The 19,886-nt window shown below is 35.9% G+C and overlaps 1 protein-coding gene across 1 annotated transcript in view; it reads left to right on the top strand.

Moving 5' to 3' along the window:
* The window catches only part of LOC111148008 (neurexin 1), a 1,160,981-nt gene that overhangs the window by 1,013,402 nt on the left and 127,693 nt on the right, over positions 1-19,886 (top strand). Inside the window, 2 exon segments of the mRNA XM_022504343.1 lie at positions 6,915-7,004; positions 8,392-8,711. Coding sequence (XP_022360051.1) covers positions 6,915-7,004; positions 8,392-8,711 — 410 coding nt within the window.

The following is a 19,886-nucleotide window of genomic DNA, read 5'->3' as shown; positions in this document are numbered from 1 at the left end:
AGAATCTCACCCCAAACTTAACAAAACAGAACCTTTAAAAACAGGACCATGATATTTTCCATTATATAAGAGAGTGCAAAAAGGATTAAAGGGAAGATGTTGGGGGCTTTATATCTCAGTATGTTTGAAACTTTTTTCTTAAAAAAACAACTATTGCAGGGAGTAGCTTAGGAGTCAAATATTCCTGGGTTCACATGATTCCTCCATCTATTTTGTATGACATTGTCCTAGTTATATCATCTATTTGAGACGCATTTTTTTTAATCTATAAAATAAAAGATACTTATGGTCTGGGATTAATATGAGGACTAAATGAGAGATAACCTATATAAAAAGTCAGTAGCACAGTAAAGCATAAAAGCCTCAATACATTATTACCCTGTTTTCTGGTAGTATTTTCTTTAATTCCTTTACCTACAGACCACTTTCATCCTTAAAAAGTGGGTTTTCCAAAGTGCAAGAAACTTAGTTGTAGGCTTACTAGTTTGTTTGCTCAGTGTCAGAAAAGAAGCAGTTTTAGAAGCTGGTAGTATGTGTTTATAATTCCATAAGGTCTTAAAAGTCTTGGTGACAATCCAAATCTATCACTGCTTTATATTAGCCATGAATCAGGCATACTCTGGAAGGCCTGTGACCTCATGACTACAAGATCTATAACCTCTACCACCTGTTTTTGTAGAGATCCAATTCTGTGTTTTTTGCCTTAGTTAAAGGACAGATATTTCCATTACAAGCAAATGTTATATTTACTGATGGACTTTGGAAAGCACTACTGGGGGAATCTACAATTCAATTCATTTTCAAAAAAATCACTAAAATAAATACAAAGAAACATATTCTTGGAAATTAGGCATATTTCTGAAGATTCATTGAGTCTAATATGTCTCTCATATATGGTTCATTAGAGAATTGAGGCATTTACCGAAATTTCTCCCAGATCAACTCAACCATCAGTTCTCAGCAATTAAAAAAAAAAGGGATCCTAAGTTGATACTAATTTCTTTGCCAATCTATATGCACCATAGTGGTCCCAACTTCAAGCTACACATCTGTCTTACATTTTTTTTTAAAGATTTAATTTATTTATTTAACAGAGAGAGAGAGAGATTACAAGTAGGATTACAAGTAGGCAGAGCAGCAGGCAGAGATGGGAGGAAGCAGACTCCCTGCCGAGCAGAGAGCCCAATGCGGAGCTCGATCCCAGGACCCTGAGATCATGACCTGAGCCAAAGGCAGAGGCTTAACCCACTGAGCCACCCAGGTGCCCAGCACATCTGTCTTACATTTAAGCACAAAACATTTTATTTAAGATACTTTCCTGGCCTATGTTTACTCCAATGACAAAATCATGACTGATGAAAGAGGAGCAAGATTAGGGAATATATAAATATATATATATATACATATATATATATATATATATATATATATGACATTATATGTGACATATATATATATGATGTATATATATGACATATATATATATATATATATATATATATATATATATATATGACATTAATGGTACTAACAGCCTTATTGATTTTGACTCTTGAAGTAAAAACTCTCTGTTTTTACTTTCATACTATTTTGGATAAATTTTGGGTTCATAGCACAGCTTTTCCTTATTTTTCTTCTAATATATTACATTGTCATTTAGAAAACTGACACTTTTATTTCCAAGGAGAAATTACATATCAGTAGTGAAGATTTATGAAAATGAGAGGAGGAAAACTATATATTAGCAAAGTTCATATAGCTTTTCTCTACTGACCAATAGTCATAAAAATATGATTACAATTTTATTTCTTTTTATTCTCTGAGTCCCACCATGAAATTTAACTACAAGTCAAGGATTTGAGTTTTATTACTTCTTGCTGCTTACCTTGATTCTTTGAAATTACTCTTATTCCTTGATGTCTACTGGTTCATACAAAATTAATATTCTATAGTGTGACCAAACAGTATTGGTTAGTAAGAGAATGAAACTATCTGGGATTCAGTCAAAATAAAGAAAGTTGCACTCTAAGTTGAATAACCAGATTTTATTTTTTATTTCTCAGCCCTGGAACCTTGTTTGAAATATCCATTACAGTTAGCACTTTATACCTAAGTGACCACTCCAGTTAGAACTTGTACCTAGAAATTTATCCCAGTTATAAGAAGCTTGTCTTTTGTCAAAAATACTGAATCCTGAAACTAATCTAATGTTATGTATTAATTACAGTCCAATTAATAATTAATTAATTTTAAAAAATACTTAATCCTTTCACAATTCAAAGGAAAATAAACCCAAGTTTTACATACTGTTTTGTTGCTTGGAAATTACTTCAACAGAGATGTGTATGTCACTGGTGACATTTTCAGTGGAGGTACCAATATACTTAACCCACATAAAATCAACTGGAGGAAAAAGAAAATAAAAGGAATACCTCATTCTAGTTTTATTAAGGTGCAGGAAGTATGAAACTAAAGTATGTCTTAACTATTCGATGAGAAGTTCTGTTACCATAAACCTGATACATGTGCTCAGTTGATTGCTGTAGTTGATTTGTATGCTTTTTAAAAATTGAAGTTCTTCTTGTGTCCTTTTAATAATTCCAAAACAAATAGGTCTTTTATAAGTGGGTCATTATTACTTTATCTTTACCTCTGGTTTAAGAAACTTGAAAATGAAAATAGCTTCTCCCGAAGATTCACCTTTGGCTTGATTTGAATATTCAGGTACTATTTGTTTGTTTGGTTGGTTGGTTTTGTTTTAAGATTCATCTATTTTTGTATTTTTAGAGAGAGAGCATGCACACAGGGAGGGTCAGAGGGAGAGGGAGAGAGAAACCCTAGCAGACTCTTCACTGATCTCAGAACCCAATGTGGGACTCAGTCCCATGACCCTGAAATCATGACCTGAGCCAGAACCAAGAGTCAGTTACTTAACCAACTGTGCCACCCACAGGCCCCACATTCCAGTTGTTTCTAATCTGTTCTGTCCATATAGGCCTGCTTCCTTCGACCATGCTCAGAAGTACTATGTAGTATTTCTACATCGCAGCATGTTTGGTATTAGGTCCCAGTCCTTCCCAAAGGAAAGAAAAGATCATTGGAAATTATACTTATCTTTGACCTTTCCCAATTAAATTGGTTGTTTTATGTTCTTTATATTACATGCTAAGTTTAAGTGTATATCAAACTATACAAGGATTAAAAATGAACACAAGCATACCAAATTACTGGTTGTTTTGTAAATGACATATCACTATGAATTTGTAATGCAATAAAATACATTTTGAGCAATTTCTTAAAATAATATACCTCAATAATGACTCCTAATATGAAGCTTGTTAATGAAAATCATGAGGTGGAGGCAAAATGTAGGCTTATTCCTGGTGAACCTAAACAATCTGAGCTATTTTATACTCAATAGTAAAAGGGGTTTGGGACTCATCTGTTAAAAGACATCATCATTACAGCCCTCTATTTAGATGTGTCCTTGTTTGCTTGATAATGTATTTATATATAATTTTGTCACAAGAGAATTCATTAATTTTTTATTCTAGTAGAAGAACAAAGACTTTGGAAACTAAAATAAATATATTGAACTGAAGTGAGTGCCCTCTGATTTCCTATCATCCATTACTGCAACAAAGACTAAAGTCTATCCTTTGATTTCAAAATCAAATCTCTCTTTTTTACAAAAAAAAAGTCTCTGAACTAGAAGGCATCTGATATTCATGGGTGATGGGATTGTATGGTACCATCCATGTGGCTACCTTTTAAAAAAAATTATCACATCTTTTTACACCTATCTCTGCTGCCTATTCAATTTTTTCCTTGTTGTTAAGTGGCCTCTTTGTTATTCTTTGGAAATATGGTGTATATGTTGTTTTACCTGAGTCTCATCAAGGATCTTTAAGAGCTATTGTTGGCTTAAATTGTGTCAATCTATTATATTAATTGTTCTGTGAGTACCAAAGGTATGAGAGCAAATTGTATATATCTGTGTATATATTTTTATGTTTTATGTTTTTATTTGCTTTTTTTAAGCTATACATAAAGAATACACAAAGCTGTCAATTCTCTCCACCAATCTTACTTAGGACTTTTCTACTGCCCCTACTAATACTAACTATGATTATTTTTTTTGTGGCATGAAACAGTTATTATTACCAAGTAATGAATTGACTGTGTGGATGTTCAAGTGACTGTCACTAAAGAGATAAAATTATAAATGAACTATGTGATTTTCCTTTGGGAAGTTAAAGGGAGGCTCGGCTAGATGGATCTATTCTCTGGGCATAAGTATTTGCTTTCATTTTCTTGTGAATGTTGTTAGGCTGTAGGATGAGGCAATTGTTCCATGGAAGGTAGCAGAAATAAAAACAAGATTTCCTTCACTACCTCAATCCACAGACAAATTCATAGGAGATTATTTGATAAGTATCGTGCTAGCACTGAGAATATAGTGAGTAACAGCACACAGTATCTGACTGTATAGAATTTCAGACTTCAGAGGGAAAATATTTATTGAATATGCAATTACAAGGCCAGTGCCTGTTCCAAAGGACGTGTATCAGGTGCTAGGGAAACATGTAGTCAAGTGTCCTAATCTGACTTGGGGACAGGAAGAAAGACCTCCCAAGAAAAATGCTTCTGCTGAGAAGACTCCATTAATGAGTCATGTTTGGCTAAGGGAAAATGGAAATGGGGTGAGAGTGAGGAAGAGCCTTTCAAATAAAGGAACTTACAAATGCAAAAGCCCAGAGGAAGAAGGAGAGCCTTAGAAAAATTGAAAGATGTCTCATGAGGTTGGACAGAGGAGAGCAAGGCAGGGGCAGGCATGATATGAGGAATAGGAAGTAGGAAAAGACCAGATCATGGAACCACTCACAAATCTCATCAGGGGCTTGATATTTTGTCCTAAAGGCAATGAGAAGGGTTGTAATAGGCAAATGACATTATTAGATATCAGCTGACATGTGGAGAATAGGTGCAATTGATTGCAGAGATGACACAGAGAGGTCTGTTAATATGCTATAGTAGTAACAGGGGAAGAGGCGATTTGGAGCCTAAATTTGGGTGGTATCTGAGGAAATAATCATTTCTGATGATGGAAACACTCTAGCATGAACAATGGCATACGGAACCACCTAATTATAAAGTCATCAGGAGAGTTATAACAGTGTGAATTGATATGAGCGTTGGTGGACAAAGACGTTAATAGAGCAAGGGGTATGTGTCTTTGAAAAGCTATTTCATGTTTGGCTATCAAATTATGCACATAAACATGTTTATCACATAAATATAAGCCAAAACCACATATTCATCATTCATCTCACAGCCTTTAGATAACCAATATCAGATTTAATGTGTTTTTCCAAATATAATTTGTATGCAAGCACACAGAAGAAAACACAAATTGTTCACTCTTTTAAAACAAACATGGGCTTAGAATTTAAGCTGTTTGTATCCTTGGGGTTTTATTTAGATTATCAGTATACTAAAATGACCCCTAATTGACACACAACGATATGTTAGTTTCAGGAATACAACATATTTACATTTTAAATTAAGGACTAATGCATGAAACATTATTAGTCAAATAGACATTCAAAGAACAAATTAAGGCCTAAGTGACAGTTCTTTTCTATTTCTCTAGAAGTATAATACACTAATATAATGGTGGGTTTATTGTGGTAAGTATAGTGTACAGTAGAAACAGTATAAGAAAGTATTTATAAATTATTCTGAGAAAAATTTGTATCTATTATGTATCTGAGCAAAATGCTCCAGTCTTTTGTCAGCAGTAGTACCTTCCGGTATTTCTTTCTCCTCTGAGTTCTCTGAGCTTTTGCCAAAACGTCTTAGCTCAAATTCCTTGTTAGTTAATTTTCATAGACTAGAAAAACTTCTTGTCCTATATGCAGCTGAGCACTGAGATGGCAGCCGGGATCTTCCTAAGTGTTTTATAGATCAGGTGTACATTCATCTATTTTCAAGGTCAGCTTAAACTGTGTTTCTGTCAGATAATGTTTTGTTCAAAGAAGTGAGGCTCCCATTTAGTTTGAATGTGTGAGTAGGAAGCAACGTTGTGGCTCGTGTTTGTTCCTTAACACTGTCACGTATTATTTAGAATGGTTTAATAAAAGCAGATATTTGAGAATAAGAGAACATACATATAATTTTTTTCCAAGTGTTACACATTTCAACATGTAAGCTTTAAGTGAAACTGAAGGACAATAAAATAAAGTCACTTTTGTCAAAGCCTTTTCCTGTAATAACATGTTTGGATGATGCAAGATATATTCCCTTGTGATGTCCAAGTGATTGATAAACCGATTTGTGTGGAATATACAAGAACTATTCAGATGTTGTGATAAATGTGTTAAATGAGATGAATAAGAATTTCTATTTTCTGAATAGGACATAAAGTATTCTAGGCCGATTTTAGATGCTTCAGTGTGCCAAAGATGGTATTAAGTTTGGTGTTCATAAATTACTAATCTGGAATAAGAGGTTGAATGTATTTTGAAAACTTAAACCTGTTTCACCTGAACATGTTTAACTAGTTAATAAGAAACATCAAAAAGACAAAACCCTGAGATCAATGGTCATTTTTTGGTAAAGCTATTATATGCTGTTTAAATTGGTTGTTCGGGTCTGTCTATAACATAAGTTTAATAACCTAGCTCAAATGCAGATTTCTAATTTTCAATTAACATAGGAATAATTTTGTTTGCTAAAATAAAATAAATGAATGAATGACAAGTCTGAAACATGAAATGTTCTAGGTAGAACTTTTTAAAATTCCAAATTTCAAAAAATCATGTGGCAACTGTATAGCTCAAGCTTTAAGTATTAACTTTTAACCTTTGACCTTACAGATTTTAACCAATGAAATGTCTCTTTAAACTTTAAAGGAAACAATGATAACGAGCGCCTGGCGATTGCTAGACAGCGAATTCCATATCGACTTGGTCGAGTAGTTGATGAATGGCTACTCGACAAAGGTAAAAAACATTGATTAAAACTTCAAATAAAAAAATAATTTGAACATAACCAAGTAGTACTTCATTGTAACACTAATAAACATAAAAAATAAATTTTCCGTAAAACTAAATTAAAAACAAATTTAAAACAGTAAAATGTAGATAGTAATATTTGCATACCTTGTATAATAATTTCTATACATTTTTAGACGTACCAGCTGTTTAATAATCTTACCCTGTTAACTTAAGGTTAAAGGGACTGTTAAATATAATCCACTAACTCAATCTATGAAGGTACTCACAGCAAGCATTAACCCAAAATGATAAATCATTCATAGATTATATTACATGTTCCAGCCTCTAAATTATTAACTAAAATATATGTAGTTCTGATATCTTTATTATGGTCCTGAAAAACAAAACAAAACAAAACAAAACAAAACTCTTGGTTTAAACTCTAGGCATCTTAAATAGTGGGCAATATGGATTGCCAGTCAAAATGAAGTCCCTTTAACGTTTGCAACCTTCTAAGAGCATTTGAGAACAAGCCCTAATTAAAACTGAACTTAAAGTTGTGTGCATGCTTTTTATGAGCAGAGAGCGATCTGCTAAAACTGGATACTCAATTTGATGATATTGGTACTGTTGCTGAGGATTGCTGTTTGATGGAAATGTGCCATAATTTCTCCATCGGTTTGTGTATCATTCCTGAAGCCGCTTTTTACATCTGAAGCTATTTTTTTTTTTTCATTTTGTTTTGTTTTAATAGACTTGCTGAAAGCCAATCAGAAAATATTTTTGGATTTTTTTTGTCTCTGACATGCTCAGTGTAAACCATGCATTTCTTTTCAGTGTGATTGCCGGAAAAATAGAATAATTCAAATAGCAATGGACTATGCCTTCAAAAAAATAAACATTTTAAAATAATAGCATATAGATACATGTGGCCATTACATGAACTATGAAATTTTTATCATAAATTTACAATTAGATTTAGCTGCTCTAGATTAGTTTCTGTCAATGGTAATTTTAGAATGACAAATACTTGAAATGTTCGATATCTCGCATTTTTTTTTATATAACAATTTAGATTTAAGAGACCAACAGTGTAAGATCTTGAGGTAAAAGGGAGAAGGGATCCACTAAAAATTGATTTATAATACGTATCTTTGATTGGTCTTTTAGCAAAAGCACTACATTTACAATAAGTTGAGAATTTACAAGTATTTGCCAATGATTATGCATTTCATGGACACCTCATTTATAAGCAATGAATTATGAGTCAAATGCCTCTCTTATAGTTTATTGCTCTCATTATCCACCCCATGAAAGATCTGTTTTATCATCCTTTGTAGAATGTAGAGTTCACAATCAACATTTTTGCATGTATGTAATATTATTTTTACAGGGCGTCAGCTCACAATCTTCAATAGCCAAGCAACTATAATAATTGGCGGGAAAGAGCAGGGCCAGCCCTTCCAGGGCCAGCTCTCTGGGCTTTACTACAATGGCTTGAAAGTTCTGAATATGGCAGCCGAAAATGATGCCAACATCGCCATAGTGGGAAATGTGAGACTTGTTGGTGAAGTGCCTTCCTCAATGACAACTGAGTCGACAGCCACTGCCATGCAGTCGGAGATGTCCACATCAATTATGGAGACCACCACAACCCTAGCTACTAGCACAGCCAGAAGAGGAAAGCCTCCTACGAAAGAACCCATTAGCCAGGTGAGTACGTGGATTTCATTCCTTTGTTTTGGAACTGTGGTTATGAAAGTGGGCTTTTCTACATATATGTCTTTTCTAAAATGGGATTGTTTCTGATCTCAGGTGCTGTGGTTTTCTTTGAGTCTTGCTTAGTATAATGTGCTCAGTTTGAATGTGAAATGTTTATATACTGTTGATTTGAGATTTGCTGCTTTGTATTGGTTGTTAGCTGCTAGCTTGATTAATAACCTTGGTCTAGCCCAAGCTGAGGGGACTGCCTGCTAATTACACAGTGTTTTCACTTTTTAAGTTAAATAAACAAGTAAATTAGTGAAGTATTTGAAAGGCCTTCTTTGTTCAGTCTCAGCACATCATCAGCATAAAATAAAACAAATTCGAAGAGAAATTGCTTACAAATTTCTGTTGTATTTTGAAGTGTTCAGAATTTTGAGTTGATAAGCACGTGGTTCCCATAGTGAATGATAGGTCTACTCTTTTACTATTGTTGAGGGGGAAATTTTTATTCTACCCTTCAAGTTTCTTCTGGCTGATATAAGAAAGAAATTGATGTGAGGCAAAGTAACAGAAGGGGGAGAAAAATTTGATTACATGTGCACATTCTCAATAATAAAATTGAGACCCATAGAAATGACCAAGGTATCAACTTTTATGCTTTTTTAGTATAAAAAAGTCCTCCTGGTACAGGAGGACACCTTTAATCTGGAAGATTTATTTTCTGCTTTCTTAAGGCAAAGGGGCATCATGGTGTTCTTCTTGTATTGGCTGTTCCTTGGTAACTTTAATTGAAACTAATCACTCTACCTAGGCCCCCACACTGTCTATGAGAAAAATGCGCTATTAGTATATCAGAAGACTTTTTTTTGTATTGTATGTGATTAACTGACCTCACCTTGAATTCACTTCAATGAGCTTATGTCTTACATCTAAAATTTTGAAAAACAGAATTTTTAAATGCCAAACTTTTACAAGATGGAAGTGTAATAATTCAGTCAAGGTATAATTAGTGATTTCCTACTACGTATCAAGCACTGGTATTGCATCATTGAAGAATAAGAAACAAACAAACAAACAAAAAAACTACATGCCTCAGAGAACACTATTAGAATGCTATAGGCATACTATTAAATGCTATTAGATCCCTAATGACATTTATAGCCTTTGTATATATTCTGTTGTGATGTCTTTCAGAATTATGTGTTCTCCTAGGTCTAAACTGATTGTTTTCTTTTGTTTTGTTTTTAATAGTGAATGAGTATATCTAGTAGTTGCCATATAAAGCTTTTCCAAATACATGATCCTAACTTCTAGGAAACTGCATTCTAAAGAAGCAAGAATGACAACAATTATTTTTACATTTATTTTATTTCAAGTGTTTAAGGTAGACCTAAGTGTCAAATTTGGAAAGAGAGTAGAAGGTAAATTCTGTTCATATCAGCACCCTATCTACTGACATATGTTTACCAGAGAAAGAAAAAAAAAAATTCTGATTTTTACTTTCAATAGGAAGGAATGGGAAGAACAGAATAGAGAGAAAATATCTTAGGAGAAGAGAGATGCTAAAAAATTTAAAGAGTTAGTCTGTAAATTCATAAGCGTAGTATTGCATTTGATGTGCCTTTATGTGCCTGCATGCCTTCCCTCCTTTCTTCCCTCTCCTTCCTTCCTTCCTTCATTCCTTCCTTCTCCCTTTTCTTCCTCTCTTTTTCATTCTCTCTCCCCCCCAACCCCTCCTTTATTTTTGATTTGCCTTTGGCCACAAAGTAAAATGAGCTGTTTCCCTGGTTGTTCATCAGTATATATTTACTGACCATTCTACATGTGCCATACATTGTCCTAAGTGGTGGGGATTCATTAGGAGCAATGAACAAAAACACTTGTCCTTATGGAATATAAATTATAGTAGGAACATGTGTTCATATAGTATAATCTTTCTGTTCATTTTCTCTATCTTGTTTCATTAATCAGATTGTTAATAATAAAATTCAGTCCCTTGGATGAAGACTTGTGACTTTAGAATTTTAGACAAATTTACGCATCTCTATCAGCTCCATTTGATAGTCTTTACTGATATTTCACTAATGATTTGTTATTATGGCTTTTGGTTTATAGTTTAATAATAAACAAGTTATTAAGATGGGTTTGATATAGGAAAATGAAACACAAAGCACTTTATAGATGATTTCTTTTACATATAATAATTCATAAGAGGACATTGTGGGACAATCAGAGTTGGCAATGTTCCTAGGAATAAAATTTGAAATAATCAGAGATTTTTCTTAGTAGTCTTATTTCATCACTAATGAGATTACAGCTGCCTAAGTTCCTAGGGAAACCAGATGTACCCCAAAATAAGGAAAGACTTATCAACCTTTCCTAGAATGTATTTTACCAATTAGTAACTGGTATATATTAAGAAGTTCTGTTTTTTGAGAAAACGTGCAAAATTGCTATTGCATTTGCAAGCTCAATACCTAGAAGAGAAAAAATAAAGTTATGCATTTTATAGTATTAATATAAAAGGAAAATAGTTAACTACCCATTAATTTCCAATGAAAAGAATCCCTTTTGTCATAAGCTATTACATGTTTAAAGATAGCAGTGGTTTATGGAAATAAATGAGCTAATCAATTAGCGATTATTTGGTTCATTTGAGGAGGTATTGACTTAAATAAAAGATTACTAGGTTCATTAAAAAATAGATATTTTAAATCTTGAGATTTTTAACAGACCAATAATGGCAATTAAATAATTTGGATAATATGTCACAAATAGTCAATTGTGACAACAGTGTTTTCAGGTTGGACCAATAAGTTTTAAAATGATCTTTTTTTTTTTTTAAAAGATTTTACTTACTTATTTGACAGATAAAGATCACAAGTAGGCAGAGAGACAGGCAGAGAGAGAGGAGGAAGCAGGTTCCCTGCTGAGCAGAGAGCCCGATGCGGGGCTCGATTCCAGGACCCTGGGATCATGACCTGAGTCAAAGGCAGAGGCTTTAACCCACTGAGCCACCCAGGCGCCCCTAAAATGATCTTTGATAATGAAATGTATGTGATTTCAGGAAATAAGTTGTACTTAAGTGGAAAAACACTACTAAAGAAGAAAGCAAATTATTTATTTTTGAGTAACAGAGTAATTTATTGCAAATTCTCTTTACCTCACAATTGGTTTTATTTTATTTTTTCAGTGTTCCAAAATTCATTGTTTATGCACCACACCCAGTGCTCCAGGCAATACGTTCCCTCCTTAATCCCCACCACCAGGCTCACCCAGCTCCCACCCCCCTCCCCTCCAAAACCCTCAGTTTGTCTCAGTGTTCATAGTCTCTCATGGTTTGTCTCCCCCTCCGATTTCCCCCAACTCACTTCTCCTCTCCATCTCCCAACGTTCTCCATGTTATTCCTTATGCTCCTCAAGTAAGTGAAACCATATGATAATTGACTCTCTTTGCTTGACTTTTAAAACCGTGAAGAGATCATGGATATATGTAGAATTTAAATTCTTTGTTCAAATTGTCAAACTCTTGGAAGGTTAAAATTATAAGAGAGTGATTTGTAACGCTAATTCCAGGAAGGGAACCTTTGACCCATTTTTGCGGATTGGATGAAACATCTTCCTTTAAACCCTCTCTGTAGTGGCCATATCTGCCTGCTTTTATCAACTGCCTTACTAAATTGTGTTCCAAGAAGGGTCATTTCATTTTTCAAAAGCCACGCGGGACTGTTTTCTCAATCAAAGTATATTTTCCTCAGTGATAACACTGAGCCACTTAAGCTACAATGGCAATGTACCTTGAGGTGGTTGCATGTTTTAGAACTATGGAAACAGATTTTTGGCCAAGCAAAATTAAATTGAATTCATTTCAAATAGATGAGATGAGGTTTGTTCAGCCATCCTGCATACACAGTAAATGGTAGGGGAGAGATGCATTTTCATTTTTTACAGAGTCAGAGAAATTTTATAAAAGAGTATTTATCAAAGTGTTATCCCATAAGATCTTGTTTACTTTCCTACTTATATATGCTTTAAAAAATGTTTTTCTGCTGAATGATGATCAAATTCCAGACTGATTTTTACTTTAGAAAGATACAGTTTATATCATGAAATAATGAGGACATTTGCCAACTTTCCTGAGTACATGGCTCTTAAAAATGTGAGTACAGGGTACCAAGGTGGCTCAGTTGGTAAAGCGGCTGTCTTCAGCTCAGGTCATGATCCCAGGGTCTTGGGATCAAGTCCCGCATCGGGCTCCCTGCTCAGTGGGGAGCCTGCTTCTCCCTTTCCCTCTGCCCGCCACTCTGCCTACTTGTGCTCTCTCTCTCTATCTCTCTGTCAAATAAATAAATGAAATCTTTTTTTAAAAATGTGAGTACAACAATATTAATGGTACTTTTTAAAGTTGTACTTTTTAATGTGCTTTATATAAGGTTTATAAAATTTGCTTTACTTAGAATATTTAATACCTAAATGTTTCCATAAGACCTGCTCATCTTAAAAAAGAAAAGCTTTTAAAACCAGGAAAAATTAATATGCACACCAGTGTTTCAGATCTTAGAGAGAGAGAGAGAGAAAGCTTTCTCTAGGGCAACTCTCAGAAGAAAAATTGCAAATAATTGCTGGTCAAATTTCTCGGAATGCTGAGAGAAATTTGGGATGAGGGGCAGGAGGGTCATGCAAGATTTTTGGCTTCTAAATCTTCCCTCTTCTGAATAATCTGGCAATGTCTTATATATAGCTTTACATAAATGAGTAAAAGTAAGCCAGCATTGCAAAGGGCAACGTTCACTCCCTTTGACTGCAGTCTGTAAAGAAAGGAAATTAAAGCTGTGCTATTCCTTTTACGATCAAAATTATAATTATTCATCTGTTCTAATCTTTTGGCTCTTTTTTTCGGGACTGTTTTACAAGCTATATACACACTATATATAGCACCATAGTGATCCATAGAAATGCTTTTTTACTTAGAGGAAGTATAGGAGAATGGAAAGAACACAGTAGATCATGAGACATATTTCCACTTTGAACACAACCACTTACCTTGTTGTGTAACTTAGATGGGTTGGTTCCCGTGGCTAAACTTTGGCTTTATTACCGCTCTAAGTGGGTTAACTATGAATCTCTTGAATTGCATTCAGCTCTGAAATTTCACTGATACTAATGATGATGCTCTTAATTATGTCTTCTGGTGATTATTTTAAAGCTTAGATTTCACCCTTGACTTTTACACGGGACAGATATGCATCTCGGTTGGCTTGATAGTTTGGCACCCCTGGTGGACCAATGTGATTATTAATACTATCCCTTTTTGAGTTTCCAAAGCATCCCATTTTGATCTATCTATTGCACTTTTCTCTTACAGCATACATCTTTGTGAAAAAAATCCATCTTTGTGAAAAAAACTCATACTTCATAAGAATAGTAAATAGTGAGGCCTTGTCCTTTGCATTCAGAGCAGTAACTGCCTCTGGTATCCTTACCTGGTTTTAAGAATCCATAGCCTTTTTCACCTTCTTTTTATCTTATTTCAAAAATCTTGAGAAAGGAGAGAGAGTAAGGCTATGAGAGATTCTGTTTTTTGACCAGAGGGATTATGGTTTGCAACTCCTACAAGAAATTACAGAGTAGGGCAGAATCAGTTAATATGAGTGAAACATATGGGAGGAATTCTGGGGTTCTAGTTGGGCTTTTGTCAGAGTGGACATGGCAAACCCACTCACGAAGAGGAACTGCTGAACATTTAAAAGCATTGATAGGTTGTCAGAGACATGCAAATTTCTCATATGAAGTGTCCTCCTGAATAGCATCGATTCCTATGGAATGTTCTGTAAAGAAACCCAATTAATGTTCAAGCAAGAAAAGAGTATTTGAATATATTGGAGACTTCTCTTGTTTCCGGGCAGCACTGGAGATGCTCCTGAAAAATTAATGCTATTTGTTTGAAAAATGTAAGCAGAGTGCACACATATTTCCATGAAAAATGTTTAAAACTAACAAAATACATTTTGTAACTTCAAAAACAAAATTTTATTTTTTATTAAAAATATTAATTAACCTCAGCTGTGGCTTCATTATAAAAAAATAATAATAACATTACTTATAATTATGTGTGTTCTTGAGAACCACTCTGCATTTTAAATATACTGGTGACATGAATAATTAATTTTATTTTTGCTAGTCCAGTCATTCTGCTGAATTCATGTACGTGAATGTATATTTTTTACAGCACATTTTAGTGCATATTGAAAAGAAAAACACTTGGGTGTAGATTTTAAAAATATATACAAAGGCGTAGTCTCCTGAAACTGATGGTGCCGGGTAAGAAAAGTATAATTCATTGTAATTTTAAATGTAGGTAAGCAACTGCTACTTAGGGGTTTTTCCCCCTCATTGCTGGTTTGCAAAAGTGCCAGGATATATACATTTTAAGGAATTTATGTTAAGAACGTTGTTCTGCTTAGTGCATTTTCTTTAGGCTCTGGAACTTTTACTAGATAAAAAGGTGTCCTCTTGGTGGATGTAACCTTGGTTTTGAGACGTCTTCAGACATAGGTAGTTCTAAACAAATATATCCGCCTATCCATCTACCATTCATCCATCCATTCACTTAACACGTGTTTGCTGAGCATTTGCTGTTTACCAGCCAGTGTTCTTCAGACTTGGAAATAGAGCACTGAACAAAATCAGGCTTTTCTGCACAAAGCTTTTATTTTAGTTAAAGATGAACAAAAACATTAAAACAAATATGCACAGGATGATAGCATTTTCAGGAAAAAGGGAGAAGAGGGGATGCTTGTACTGGGAGTGGGTGGGCATTAAAGGGCCATCCTTTGGGAATAGACATGCATAGATTATTAGTGGTAGAGGCATCAGTCGGAAGAGTAGCATATTAAATTTGAAACTTAGATCCAGGAGGATCATACCCTGTATGGATTATGCTAGTGGCAACCAGGTGCTGTTGTAGGAAACTAGAACAAAAGTGACACCAAGATTTATCTTCTCTCTCTCTCTCTCTCTCTCTCTCTCTTTTTTTTTTTTTTTTTTTGTTTAAATGAGGGCTGCCCTCAGGCTGGGGCCAAGGCCTGGTCCACGTGGGTGCAGTGTGGGGCTCCCAGGAAGACACAAAAAGTGCAGTTGGAGCACCCAGAGTATGCAGAGTAGCTTCAGGTATGGGGAGGCAGTACATGCAGGTCCTCCGGGAGGAGCAGGGGCAGGATAAGCTGGGTTGGGCTGAGCCTTGGGGCAGCTCAGATGATGGTCAAACCAAGACGCAGGCACCGCTGCCAAGACCACTCTTTCCAGAGGGAGCTGTCTCTCGGGATCTTGGGAGTTCTATAGGCTGGCAGAGGAGTTCTGGGGTGAGAAACACTTTGGTGCACTGGACCCCAGACTCAGGAGGAGGTCTGGCTCAAGCCACCTATGAAGCAAACTTCAATCCTTTCTAATGCCACCCCCAACTTCACTAGAGTAACAAAGAGGTGGTACCCCCCACCTAGAGGCCTGGCCCGGTCTAAAGGAAGAGGCTCTGGCCCAAAGGTTCTGTAGGGGTGGGACCATTTAAGGTCAGAACCAGGAGGGAATTGTATATACTTGCCTTGTGTGGTCCTATGAACATGAGACTAATAAGCATCTTGTTAATCAGATCAGAAGTATAATCAGGGATGCTTGGGTTGGGCACCCCACTCTTGGTTTCAGCTCTTGTGTGATCTCAGGGTGGTGGGATCATCATCCGTCAGGGTCTCCACACTTGGCTCAGAATCTGCTTGAGATTCTTTCCCCTCCTTCTCCCTCCCCCTCTGCTCCTCCCCCTGCTTAAATTTTTGTGCTCTCTCTGTCTTATAATAAATAAAATCTTTAAAAAAAAGAAGTATAATCAAATTGTAGGGTATATATGTGTACTAAGAAGAAATGAGGGGCACCTGGGTGGCTCAGTGGGTTAAAGCCTCTGCCTTCGGCTCAGGTCATGATCCCAGGATCCTGGGATCGAGCCTCACATCGGGCTCTCTGCTCCCCGGGGAGCCTGCTTCCTCCTGTCTCTCTGCCTGCCTCTCTGCCTACTTGTGATCTCTGTCAAATAAACAAATAAAATCTTAAAAAAAAAAGAAGAAGAAATGAAAACTCAGAAAGTATGACTTGGTATTATTATTGTTATTCTACATGTAAGAAAATTGAGAAACTCCATAACTTATCCAAGGCTATGCAGCTCGCTTCTGTTCAGAGAATTTTGATGTGATCTGGTCCCCTGTCCTTAAATATGGGCAGAGTCTTATTACTTCTTGTCCTCTCATGTCCTTACCCCATTCATGTGATCTCCACACAAGGGTCACTTTGCTCTTTCAAAAAAACGAAATACAGTCAAGTTGCTACTTTCTTTAATATGTTTAGGTATTTAGGATAAAGGGCAGCTTCCTGGGGATGTTCTCTAGAATCCATCCTTCACAACCATCCTCCTGGCTGTCTTCCTGGAAGGCTTATCACCACTCTTCCTCCCCACCCTTCCCTCAACTCGCCTTCTGATTACCCATTCACAGTGACCTCTAGAGGTCATGCATTTCACACCTCTGTGTCCTTATTTTGGAAGGTGGGGGAGAGACAGTCAAGTACCTGCCAAAGTGAGTAGGCTCTTTGAGACAGAAAAACAAAGCAGGCCACTCCATAGAGTTTCCACGAGTTGTATTCAGGATACCTTACTAACAGGGGGATCCGTCGGAGGATGAACCTGTTACACAATCATTCTCCACTACTCTGGACCTTAGCCTACCAATTGAATAGGGTGAGGACATGCAAAAGGGCCTTGGAGTGAGATCACAGGGTTTGCCTATACCTCAAAGGACTTGTATTCATCCAATTGAGACCTAACATTTAATTAATCTTCTGGTACCACCTGTGTGTCAGGAAGGGGAGAGTTCATATTATCTTTAACAAATTTACGGAGGGTCAAGGCAAGCTTTCCTCCCTTCTGGCCCTGGTGGGGACCATTTGTAAGGCATGCAAATCAATTTCCAAGGGGTCCTGGAATATGTGGCCCCAGGGAAGTGAGTGAGCAGGGGTGAACAAGATAGAGTGCTAAAGATGGAGTCAGAATTGTCAGCGCCTGGCAACTCAGCATGGAAAGCCCTTTCCTTTCTTCACCTTCCTATTTCTTCCTTCATACTCTGCGGTTTCTCCCGGTCTGATTCTGCGTAGTGGGAAGAGTCTGAAGAGGTAACACCAGTGTTGGCTGTTAGGGGGCAGTGTCACATAGTGGTCAAGGGCATCAACTCTGGAAGCCAGAATGCCTACCTAATCACAGCCTTACTTTCCCTATATGCTAGTTGTGTGACCCTGGGCAAGTTACTTAGCCTCTGAATACCTGTTTCCCACCTGTAAAATGGAGAGTATGGCTTCACAAATTTATACTGAGGATTAAATGAGTCAGCACACTGTATGTACCCTATAGAATTACTGCAATTGGCAATTTTTTATTGCCAAAAAAATGGAAGTTTCATATGGTTCATCCTAGAATATAAAGAAGTAAAAAAGTGTCTAACACATGTAACCATTACACACATGGTACTTTTGTGTAGAAAGCATTCCGTAGGTGCAGCTGTAAAGCTGTTTTCTTACTTGAAAAGCTATTTTCCCTGCCCTTGAAGAAATAGCTCCTGCCAAAAAAAAAAAAAAGAAAGAAAAAAAAGAAAAAAAGAAATTGTTCTTAGTTGATATTTCTGAATGAAACCATCTATTGTGTGGCCTGTACAGAGCAGAATTCTCTCTTGAGTGAGGTGTTCTCCACAGGGAGGCAGCACCATTCCCTTGGAAAGTCTGTGTGGGATGGGGAAGGGCAGGTAATCATTCATGGGGAGAGCTGTCATTAGCAGTTAATGGGAGAGGGCCATTAAAGCTGGACACTCTCCTGTGAAAAACTACCCACTAATCTTGATACCCTGCACTGTTTTACTCAACATCCCACCACCACCCGTAACAACACGATTTCAAATTATTGTTGACTGAACAGCCCAGAAATTCCCCTGTACCTGTTTCCCAGCTATTCTCAGACAGGAGCTAATTCAGAGTATGGTACCATATTGCAAATATGATTTCTGTAGCTGTCCTTGATAACACGTTTTGATTAAGAAGCTTAAAAATTCATGATATACTCCTTTTTCAACTTGGATATGAAAAACATCAAGCACTCCCAGCTGTGAGTTCCACTAAACCAGGTTTGGGATTCTTGATATAATCTCTTTTGATATAATCTTTATTAGCATTGGAGAAATAGGATGATGAGACTTTGTATCTAAAACTTGAGATGTGGCAGTAATTTCAGTATTTTCTCAGAAAGCACTGGTGAGGTTGGCACCTTTTCTAATATTTCTGGTCTCAGTTGTAGGGCAAAAGAAAATATTTTTATGAAACAGTTAATGTCAAAGTTGCAAGATGATAACCTTATTTTCTTGTTTAAGTTTTGATCAGTATTGTAAATAATTTGGGCCATAATAGTATGTGAACTTCTGGTTTTCAAATACACAAGTATTTGTATTATACCTGTTGATTTATTCCTCTTCTATTTGTAGTAATAATTTTCACTGAGGGGAAGGAGAAAGCAAATCATGAAAGCTTTAAAAAAAACAGGTTAATTGTGTGTGTAAGCACCTGTATGTATGTGTATGTGTGTTAATGGTAATTGTTTTTTTCCTTCATGATAAATATAAAACAGTAAGCTTTGTTCAATAAAGTAGTGTCAAGATTAAATTTAAAACTCTACAATAATTTCTAGAACCAATATTAGGTTTTCTTATCTGCTGGCATCACTGAAAATTTACCCAACAGTAAAAGATATATTAACAGCATTAGGCTGGAACCTCAAGAGAATACTTAGCTAATTTATCTGCCTTGATACAGCACTTACTAAACAGATTTCACTGTGTTGTCGTCATCATCATTCTCTTCACAGAAGATCTCTAGCAGACAGATAACACCAATATTAACCGATGGTTTCTCCACCAAGCATTCTAAATGGTAATTAAACAAAATAAAACAGAAGCATATGCTTGTGTGTGTGTGTGTGTGTGTGTGTGTGTGTGTTTTGACCATGGTATATGTTCCCTATAAATCCACAAGGTAGCAAATATCTTTTGTATGCCTAACATATAAAATGCACTTATCAAGGTATTATATTCTTAAGGATGAGGGTGA

This window comes from Enhydra lutris, unplaced genomic scaffold (genome assembly GCF_002288905.1).
Source record: "Enhydra lutris kenyoni isolate GAN:26980312 unplaced genomic scaffold, ASM228890v2 scaffoldscaffold18, whole genome shotgun sequence".
Lineage (NCBI taxonomy): Eukaryota > Metazoa > Chordata > Mammalia > Carnivora > Mustelidae > Enhydra > Enhydra lutris.
The sequence above is the reverse complement of the archived record's forward strand: the minus strand, read 5'-3'. Positions and strand labels throughout refer to the sequence as shown.